The following is an 11,113-nucleotide window of genomic DNA, read 5'->3' on the forward strand; positions in this document are numbered from 1 at the left end:
TTATTTCACTTAGCATAATGCTGTCTAGATCCATCCTTGCTGTCCAAAAGGGTAGGACTTCCTTCTTTCTGCTCTGTATTCCATTGTGTAAACATACTACAATTTTTTGATCCACTCATTTACTGATGGGCATTGGGGCTGATTCTAGCACTTGGCTATTGTCAACAATGCTGCTATGAACATTGGGGTGCATAGGTTCTTTGAATTGGTGTTTTCAGATTCTTAGGGTATAATACCAGCAGTGGAATTACTGGGTGAAAGGCAGTTCCATTTTTAGTTTTTTTGAGGAAATTCCACACAGTTTTCAACAGTGGCTGCACCAGTCTACATTCCCTCCAACAGTGCACGAGGGTTCCCTTTTCCCTGCCTCCTCGCCAGCACTTATTTATTGATTGTTTATGATGGCCAGTATGACCAGTGTGAAGTGGTATAGAATATATTTTCTGAATTGATTTTATGGAAAGAAGATGGGAGAAAGAGAGAGAGAGGAACACTAATGTATTGTTAGTGTACTGTACAGATTCATTGGTTGCTTCTTGTATGTGCCTTGACCAGGGATCAAACTCACAATCTTGGCACTTCCGGATGATGCTTTGACCCACTGAGCTGCTAGCCAGGACTGTAGAGTTCTTTATATGTGCTGGATAATAAGCCGTACTGGATCTAAGAATAGCAAATATTTCTCCATTAAATAGGTTGACTTTTCACTTTGTCCATACTATTAATTTAATAACAGAATGTATAATTTTGATAAATTTCACATGAGGCCTTTTATTTTCAGTCCAAGTGCAGGAGGTCAGGGCAGGTTCAAGGGTAAAGGGACAGGCATCCTGTGTATATGGGTGCAGGAAAACCTGGAGGATGACCTTCAGGTTCCAAGTGGGAGCCAAAGGACACAGGATTGCCATTGAGCAGATGACACCCTCCTTGTCCCTCTTTCCTGCAGGGAAATCAGGGCCCAGGGCAGTGGTGGTGCTGGTGGCCATTGTGGAAGCAGCTGCTAAGACCCTGCTCCTCCTTCTCCGCCTTATTGTCCTCATGTGAGCTCTGCCCCAGGGACAAGGGAGGAAAGGGGTGGGTAGGAGACATGTGGTTGAGTCCAAAACCAGGGCTTGGGATCCCAGCAAATCAGGAGTAGTGCTGGCAGGTGGTGAGAGGGGTGGCTGAGTGGGGACCCACACATGAGCAGCCATTTGTGAGTGCCTAGACTGGGAGGAACCTTCTTGCTCAAGAAAATCTGTGGAGCCAGATCTGCCATTCCCCAATTTGCTCGGACCCTTTATCCCTTAAGAAGAAATTGGGGTTGGGTCTGCTGCCCACTGCACCCTGATACCAACCAGATCTGGAAAACCTTGGTCTCTTCTTTCAGAGTCAGGTACCACAGGAGGAAGGGTGATGAGGCCTGCAAGGGGCATGAGAGATGCAACACAGCATCCAGTTAATGCCTCAGGTGAATGACCCAGGATTCTCACTATCCAACATCCCACTGATACCACCTCCAGGAAAGTCCCTGGGATTGCTCTGCTGAGCATGGTTACAGCTGAGCTGCCCATCTTCCTCCCCAAATCCACTTCTTTACAGGGTCTTATTCACACAGAGGACACCGTGCCTTCCCTTCCTTCTTCGTGATTCAGTACATTATTAAGTCTTGTCCACCTTTTCTTCTTATCACAGCTCAGCTCAATGCCTGTCTCCACTCCATACCATCCCTGGTCATTGCTGTGGCCTCATCTCTTCCTGGGTGTCTGAACCCAGCATGTCCTGCCTCCACCTCTGTCCTCAACTGAGGCCACAGACTGTGTTTGCAGACCCTATCCTCCAGGTTCTGCACAGTATGAACAACGATGTTTCCTCTCTGTGGCTGGGATGAAGGCAAAGTCCACAGGCTGGATTTAGGGCTGGCATGGCCTGTACCCTGCTGGACTTTCCACTGGATTCCACCCTCTTCTGGAATCTCACACCATCTCTGCTTCCATCTGAGCCAGGGTCTTTGTGACTCTGAGACGTTGTATGTACAGTTCCTCCTGCTGAAATGGCCTTCCCTTCAGATTCCTACATCCCCAAGAGCTGATCATCTTTGGTCTCAGTTAAAAGTCACCTCATTTTGTGTGTGTGTCTGTGTGTGTGTGTAATTCTTGTATATTCTGAACAATGAAATATGTAGGGTCATAATTTACTTATATCCTCTTTAGCAAGTATGACTGAATGTCTACTGTGTGACAGCATCTTTTGTAGACACTGGGAATGTGCCTTTGGACCCAGCATGAAAATCTCTATCATTCAGAAGCTGCCTTTCTGGACACAAGAAGATAGAATTAAATCAGTGAAGACACTAGAACAATGACCCACAGAAGGGAGGGTGTACGATTCAGGGACCAGAAAGGGGTTTTGAGGGGGATGTTCATTCTGAGAAGCCACCTCATGACCACCAGGGGACATTAGCCAGAGAGCTGGTGTGAATGCTGGAGGTGAGGAAGTGTCAGGACTGGAGATGGGGGCACATGGTCAGTGTCAGAGGGTGGCAGTGGTGAGGGAGTACAGGCTCTGGCGGCCCACACAGAAGAGAAGACACAAGAAGACACATCATCACTGGGTCTCAGTGGTTGGTGGGAAAGGTGTGAAGCTGTGATTGGAGCAGGATCAGCAGAGAACTGGAGGAGGGGATATGGGATCCCAGGGTCCAGAAAACCCCTGAGAATTTTGTCTTCAAAGAGAAACAGTGGAGGGGGTCCAGTGAAGAAGGTCTTTTCTCGGTTCTTTCTCTGCTTTTTCCCAGAGGTGCCTCGTGAATTCCTGCCTGTGTTGCTTTTGTGAGGCCATTGAAAGAAGTTACCACACACTCAGAGCCTTTTTTTGGTAAAGTTTTCTTGTCTTGGTTCTTGAGGCCAGAAGTTCATGCATGAAGTAAAATATCTTCTCATTCTGCCCTTCTAAGTTCTCGACTGAGACCCCTGGAACAGGGAAAGACTAGGTGCCACATATCAGGGTCCTGTATCATGAACCCCATGATGAGAATTGAGTTCTGATGTGTGGAAATTCGGGGGTTGGTGGGACTCACACTCTCAGAGACTCTAGGGGAGAGTCCAACTTTGTAGTTCTCAGGGATTGGGGCTCTCAGCCATCCTTGGTTGGTGTCTGGGTCACTGCAGCCTGTCCCCTGGCCACACTGTCTCATCCTGCTCTGTGTGCAGAAAGTCACCTGCTGTGTCTCCCTTGGAGGACATGTGTGGCTACATTCAGGGACAATACCTGACAAGCAAGGATCCTCTACAGGTCACTATCCTCACCTCCATCCCTTCTGCAAAGACCCTTTTCCTCATCAGGTAACATTTGCAGGTACAAGGCTCTTTGGGTGGCCAATATTCACCCTCTGCACTGCCCATGTGACCTGCTTCCCCCCATGAATATCCCCATCCTGCCTCCAGACCTAGTTTGCTCTGCACTTCCATGTCCCGATACATTTCAGGGTCACGTCACGGGGGGCACAGGTTTTTGGGAACAGGTGGTTGATGTTCTATAAAGGACACCATTAAGAGAGGTAAAGGAAAAGTTACAGACTTGGAGAAGTATATCTGCCAATATAGACTTGATGAATGCCTTGTATCCAGAATACACCCAAAATTCTCCAGCAAACCAAAAAACGAAAAACCAGCCCAGTTGTCAGAAAAAAAGTCACTAAACAAAAACAAAAGAAACAACCACACTTAAAATTTGGTCAATTATTTGAATAGACATTTATAGAAATAGATACAAATTGTCAATAAACACAGAAAACTATCCTGGACATTATTAGCATTAGATAATTTAATTTAAACCACACATGGGGGTTCCACTGTGATTCTGTAAGTTTTCTTTATCAACAAACTGAAAAAGAGAAAATACCAACTGTGGGAGCAGATATTAAAAAAATGGAACTATTTTGCCTTGCTCTATGTTATAAAAGTGCATCTGCTTTGGAAAGGAGTATTGCACGTACTCAGCACATTAGATTTCTAAAAATCCTGCACTTATATTGTTAGAAAATACACAGCATGTGAACAGGAAACGTGGTAAACTGCCCAGTGACTGCAGCTCTAAAACTGCCTTCCTGTGTTGGGAGGAAGGGATGTCTGTGGTCGGGGCTGTCCCAGGGACACAGAGCAGGTCCAAAGTTCCTCTCCTGTCTTCTCTTCAGCCAGCTGACACTTAGATGCTCATGGGAATGCTTGTGAATGAATGAGTGAGCGAGTGGATAAATGAATGAGTGAGTGAATCAAAGAAAGAAAGAAAGACTGAATGACTGAATGAATGACTGACAGAGTGCTGCCTTCCCTCCCAGGACCCCACTTCCCTTCTTCCCGACTCTCACAGGAACATTACGAGTCCTACACCCTGTGGGACCCAGCACAGCTCCCAGACGAGGCTCTGACTCCTGTTCATGTAGGAGTTAATCAGCCCCTCTGATGGGGGCCCTGTGCCCTCTGTTTTAAAGAGTTTAATGACTGCAGATACAGGGGGTAACTGGGACCACAGTGTCTGTATTTCTGTGACTGGCTCTTTCTTCACTCAGTGCAATGTTCTCACACATGGTGTTTTTTATATTCTTTGTATCATTTTCGCCAGTGTGGTGGCTGTGTGGTGGCAGAGCACTGCAGTTTCTCTTTGCAGTTCCCTGATCGCTGCTGAAGCCTGCAGCCTTCCCAGGGGCTTGTTGGCCCCTGGAATACCCTGTTTTTTCTCTCACGTTGTCTGCCTTTCCCTCACTGATTTTTGGAAGATCTTTACACAGTCTTTATTCACTCTGGACAAACCCTTTGTTACATACATGTATTTGGAAATATCTTCTCCTGCCAAGAAGTTACATTTAGAAATAGAAATATTTAAAAATAATACCAGTTCCTCTCCACCCAATGAAGATAACACATGTTCTTAAAAATCGTCAACCAAGCAGAAGATAGAGGTAGAGACAAAAGTGACATCTCCCTCTGACCTGAGGTGAACTTAGTACACAACAATGTCCTTAATGCCAATGGTGCATGTTTTCTCTCTTAACAATGTAGGTCATCAAATTATCCCCCATGTTACAGAGCAGGAAACTGAGGCACACAGAGGTAAAGTGACTTGTCTGCTGGAACACGCTCAGGAAGTAGCTGAGCCTGGATTTGAACCCAGGAATCTCTGCTACTTCAGCCACTCCCAGGAACTTCATGTTTCCATTCATGACCTTTGGCTCAGAGGGCTGTTAGCTGTTTAAGAATCAGACCTTGACACACCTTTCTTTTTGGAGATGCTTTTTCTGGGCTCTAGCCAGGTCCTGAGGGTGGGGGTGCACCATCTTTTCCGGATCTTGGCCTCAGAATACGGAGTCTCCTGAGCCCGAGGGTTGTGTGGTTTCATGTTGTGGAAACTGAGAGCAGTGTAGTGGAGCTCATGCTCTGAGGGGGAGGTGACCGGCATTGGGGGCAGCTGGTGGGAGGAGGGTGCACTCAGGTGACCCGGAGTGGGAGGAGAGAGGGGTGTCTAAGCTGGCCTCTGGGGTCTGAAGATGGGCACTTTGGGCTTGGGGGGTCTTATCACTTGTTCATTTCAAACCCATTTCCTGAGGATTCCTCACTCACTCATTCATCCACTCACACATTCACTCATTTACCCATTTGTACCATTGACAAAGTTTAATCATAAAAGCTTGTTTGTATTACAAATCTCACATAATCCTTATGACCTCTCTCCATGGATATGACTGTTACCCCATTTTAAAAATAAGAAGGCTGATCTTATGTTTCTTCCTACTTTTTGGATACCACCTCTAGAAAGTTGTAAGTTATAAATATTGTTTGTATCGTTTTACTGTTGGATTCGCGGATGTTAACGATGGGAGCATGATGGCTGTTGGGGAATATTTGGGAAGGGGAGGTGGAGTCAGGGACCCCAGAAAGTGGTTGGGGGCTCAGCAGGACAAGAAGCAAAGGGGGAGGGCGTTGCTACATGGGAAATGGGACAGGACTTGGCCAATGACAGGCTCTGGGGGATGCAGGATAGGACAGTTCTGAGATCTGAGGGGCTGGGCCAGGAAACCTGGTGGAGAACAAAGTTTGGGGGCAGAGGAGGAACACCTGTGTTCACCACAGGGACATTGGGTGGAAAGTTACCCCTGGCACTCACCTAGGAGACCTGTTCCTGGCTCGCTGCCTTCTCTGCCCATTTCTTCCTGCAGATCCTCAGTCTGAAGAGTGAGACTGGGCCTTTCAGCCCAGCTGGCTCGCACCTGGTCGCCCTGCAGAGACAAGACACATGGGGTGAGCTCCTCTTTCCCTAGGCAGGTATCTGAGCACCCTGCCTTCTCAAATCTATGCTGAGGAGTGTGCCCACTCCCATCCAGGACTCCTTTGTCCACCACCCTTCATACAACTGCAGCCTCCAGGTCCCTCAGCCTCTCCCCAGCCAACGTCTGAGGGGCATGGGATCCAGTGCCCCTTTGCCCAGAGTCAGGCCACTTTCCCTCCCGCTCAGTGTCTTCTAGGGTCCAGAGCTGTGTGCCCCCTCCCGGGGCTTCCCCCCTCACACCTGACCTGGCAGCAGCAGGACAGTCACTGTCTCTTTCCCGTGGGCATTGTGGGCCTCACATGCCAGCCTGAGGTTGGACGTAAGCTCCCCACGGATGCTCAGGGAGCTGTTGACCCAGGGCTCTGCTGAGTGGAAGGTGACTGTGTGGGAGGCATTGCTGTGGTTCCCCTCCAGCAGCTCCTCCCTCAGCCACCAGTGCAGGGAGGGGGCTGGCTGAGCTCGAGAGGAGTAGCTGCAGTGGAGACCCTGGTCCTCCCAGGAGAAGGAGGGCCCCTGCAGCTGTGGGGGGTCTGTGGGGAGAACAGGGGAAAAATCAGGGGAGCCTCTCTCCTCCCCATTTTCCAGGGCCCTCCTGGCACAGGTGTGCTCCTACTCACTTTCACATGAGGGTCAGTGGGGCCCCCAACTCCTTCCACCTTCAGGGACCCAGTGTTCTGACTGGGTACTCACAGGTCACATTGAGCTGTATGGTCCTCTCCCTGATCTGACCACCTGGCAAGGCCACCCGACAGGTGAGGTCGGTGTCGTGGTGCTGAGGCCCTGGTGTGAGGGTGAGCACTGAGGAGCTGGGAGTCCAGGGACTCAGGGGTGTTTTGTTGGCCCCCATCCAGAAGAAGATGGGTGCTGTCTCTCTGTCACAGCCCCATGACACTGTACAGGTGATGGTGCTGTGGTGGCCAGACTCCCTGTTCCCCTGGATGTGGATGTCACGTGTTGGTGTGTCAACTGGGGAGGACAGAGAGAACCAGGCCCTGGAGAAGGAGTCCCTGAGTGTGCCCCTAACTACAACCTCTGTGCCAGGTCAGCCCCTGTGTCCATTCCCCATTAATCCCCCTGAGTCCTTCCCAGGATGAGGAGACTCAGGCTCCTTCCCAGGCCAGGAGCCCTCAGGACCCAGCCATGTGTCCTCACCTTGACCCCATTTCTTACCTGTCACATGTACAGAGAGCATGTTGTTTTTATAATTTTGTTTCACATAGGACCCTTTCTGCACCCTAAAGAAGTATCTCCCTGTGTCCCCTTTCTGTGCATCTCTGATGTGCAGGGGGCAGTTGGAGATCCGGGGATCCACGATGAGGTGGAAGCGACCCCTGGTCTCATTCTTCACTTTACAATTGGGGTTGTTTGTGGCCACAGGATCATCCTCGCCTGACTTGGCCCCTTCCACGAATCAGTAACCATGAGCTGGGGCAGACTCAGTCCAGCCTATCTTGGGGTAGATCACAGTGCAAGGCATGGAGATGCACTGGCCCTCCTGCAACGTCACAGACTCCTGCACTCACAGCCCATATCTATGATCCTCAGCCACCGACCCTGCAGGGAAAGATCAATCAGCCGCTGACTCTACCCCAACCCACACACTTGTCCCTGGGGCACTTACCTGCCCACAGCAGGGCCAGCAGCCACAGGAGCAGCAGCAGCATCTCTGGGGTAAGTGTAAGGGTCTCGGTGTCACAGGACTGAGAGGAAGCCCCAACAGGAAGCCAGGGGGAAGGGAGAAAAGTAATGATCAGGGAGAAGGAAGTGGGCAGCCTGTGTGGTGGAGCTGACCCAGCCTTTGTAGAATAAGTTCTTCCACTGTTCACATAGGGTCCCCATGAGGGCCCTAATGCTGAGGAGGCCCAACAATCCCAGCTCCCTGTCCTCGCCTGCCCCTCTGGCACTACTGTACACATAGGAAAGTAGGCACTGCCTGACCAGGTATGGGTTCTATCTGATGCAGAGGATCAGTCCCTCAGGCATGGGACTCAGGAGGGGCTGACAGGGGAAGGGGAAAGTGTGAAATGTGACATAGTCCTCCAGGTGAGACAGGTGGTGATGCATGAATGAATGAACACACAGTGCACCAGAGCATCTACTCCCTCAGGGGTGTGGAGTAAAAGTGGAGACAGTGGCAGCCTTTGTCCCTGTCCCTGAGAGTGACCCTCACACATGAGGAGGCAGAGGAGTCCCAGGCCATGCCAGCTCCTGGTGGTCCAGGGCATGTTGGTGGGAAAACAGGCCAGGGTATGTAGAAAACAGGTTGCTCAGGACAGTCGACAGTGAGCCCCTGGAGAGAATGACCAGAGTGCACAGGAGCAGGCCCCTGAGGGTGTCACCAGCCTCTGACCCCACAGGTGGTCCTCAGCTTTCTGGCCTGCTTGGAGCCCCCCTGCCCAGGCATCTCTGTTGTTGATTCAGAGCAAGATGCCAGCACACTGTGCCTTTGGAGTCAGGTGGGCTTGGCTTTTCTGTCCTCCAAGCCTCACTTTCCTCATCTGTCACAGGAGGCATCACAGTCCTCAACCCTTGTTGTCTGTGGGAGAACCGTAGGTAAGGGCAGGTGCCAGGCCTGCCCTATCCTAAGCGGTCACTCTGAGTCCGGCCCTTGGTGGACATCCCCTGATGGGTAGCTCAGCTCTGGGCTTCCTCAGAGGAGATCTCCAAGGTGGGGTCAGGGGTGCGGGCTCTGCAGCGAGATGGTCCTGGGCTCCAGCCTGGCTCCTCCATGCTCACTGTGCTGCCTCGGGAAAGGCCTCACTGCCGTGTGCACAGTCGGACACGCAGGCTCACGAGGCGCTGTGGGCTGAATTGTGTCACCCCCAAAATACATCTCTTCATGTTGTGACCCCCCACTACTGATGACTGTGACTGGTTTTGGAGATGGGTTTTTGAGGGGGATTAAGGTAGAATGAGGTCATTAGGGTAGACCCTCATCCAATAGCACTGGTGTCCTCATAAGGAGTGATTAGGGCACAGACGCACACAAAGGAGAGACCACAGGGGAAGAACCGTGTGCAAACCAAGCAGAGAGGCCTCAGAGGGGATCAGTCCTACCAACACCTTGATGTTGAAACTTCCTGTCTCCAGAACTGTGAAACTATGAATTGCTGTGGTTTACGCCCCTAGTGGCGGCCCAGTGTTATGACAGCCCGAGTCAGGGAACTCCGGGCATTGCTAAAAAGATGGAGGTGTTCCTACAGGTAAAGTGTGGGGAGCGGCCTGGCTTGGCCCACAGTGTACACCGTCTACATGGGGCGGGTCTATTTGAAGGGGCTCGCTCTGTGGGTGGGAGGAGGAGAGGGAAGGGAAGGAGTTGGTAAGAAGAGGAAACCTCGGAAGGAAACACCGCTGCTCCTCCACAAACAGCTCTGCACTCTGCAAGGCTGCAGCTTCACCACTGCCACTCTGCTTCTCCTCTCCCCAGGGCAGGACTGGCCCCCTCCTGCACTCTGCTGAGGCTGCTCCCTCTGCTGGGGAGGCCCATCACTGCGCCTGCACCTGGTTACCTGCTTCCCATCTGAGGGGCACGGTGTTCTTGAGGGGCTGGGCTGAAGTGAGGCAGACCCTGCTGGACCTGGGCTGGAGGCAGGGACAGAGTCACAGCCTGGGTGGTGAGGGCTGACACAAGGGGAGGGGTGGGCTAAGGGAACCCGAGGAGGGAGAGCAGGTGGGTCTGGGGGATGGGACAGGTGAGCTGGGGGATGGAAGGGGAGCAGGGTTGTATGGGAGGCAACTCATCCCATTTCACAGAGCAGGACCAGAGCCAGACACGCTGGTGAGGCAGAGAGGGGGTCCTGCTGTAATCCACTTGCATCAGTCAGTCCTTCAGCATCTCTGCTCCAGCATCCAAGGGAATCCACCTCCTCCCCTCCCCCATTCTCTCCTCCACATCTCTCCTGCCCCTCCCCTCACCTTCTATTACTCCTACTCCACCTCCCCTTTCTTGCATCCCCTTCTCACTTTCTCCTCTCCCCCTGCTTCTCCACCACTCCTACTCTTTTCAAGTGGTTCCACTTCAATTCCCACCTGTCCTGGCTTCAGGTCTCAGTCTTTCTAAAGGTGGAAAGATGTCCCACCTCCCCTGTCCATCTCCCAGTGTTTTTTTTTTCAGTGTGGACACAACTGTAGTTCCCTCACAGGCCATTGGGGGGGTGATAAAGCACAAGAAACTGGTGGACCACAGGCTAAGGGACTAGGGGTGTGGTGACATCAGATGGCAAGGGGTGGCTTTTGAGATTGGCAGGGAATGTCAGTGGAAGGGCAGACAGGACCCTGAGCTTATGAGTGTCCCTGACCTTCCCTCCTGCTGGGATGTTGGGTCTGGTTTGCTTGACCATCAGGCTTGAATCTTCCCAGGGAAAGCTGCCCATGTGAGGAACCAGGGGTGAGATCTGTTGTGTGTCTTTGTGTGTGTATGTTGTTTAGAAGTATTGCATCTTTTTTGCATGTCTGTGTATATATTAATATGTGTATATGTGTATATGTGTGTCTGTGGTCTCTGTGTGTATGCGTGTATATGTGTTCCTCTGATCTCTCTGTGTGTATTTGTGTATATGTGTTTCTCTGATCTCTGTGTGTGTATGTGTGTATATGTGTGTCTGTGGTTTGTGTTTGTATTATGTGCACATATCTGAATGGTGGGTGTAACTGTGAGGCAGCTGTGGTGAGTGTGCATGTGTGCACACTGAAAGCTCAGCTTCTCAAAAGTGACATCCACTAACAACACCATGCAGAATGTAATCCATCCCATGTTTTCTATAAAACTTTCCTGCTTTGTTTTCCTGCAAACTCCTATCACCAGTCTATA

General features: G+C 50.9%; 1 protein-coding gene across 1 annotated transcript in view; it reads right to left on the reverse strand.

Annotated features, from left to right (window-relative positions):
• LOC114510594 overlaps positions 1-7,982 on the reverse strand; it is a 58,059-nt gene extending 50,077 nt beyond the window's left edge. Inside the window, exon 1 of the mRNA XM_036012864.1 lies at positions 7,925-7,982. Coding sequence (XP_035868757.1) covers positions 7,925-7,967 — 43 coding nt within the window. The 5' untranslated portion in view covers positions 7,968-7,982. The remainder of the gene's footprint in view (positions 1-7,924) is intronic.
• Between the last annotated feature and the right edge of the window lie 3,131 nt (positions 7,983-11,113).

The sequence above is a fragment of the Phyllostomus discolor genome, chromosome 12 (assembly GCF_004126475.2).
Source record: "Phyllostomus discolor isolate MPI-MPIP mPhyDis1 chromosome 12, mPhyDis1.pri.v3, whole genome shotgun sequence".
Lineage (NCBI taxonomy): Eukaryota > Metazoa > Chordata > Mammalia > Chiroptera > Phyllostomidae > Phyllostomus > Phyllostomus discolor.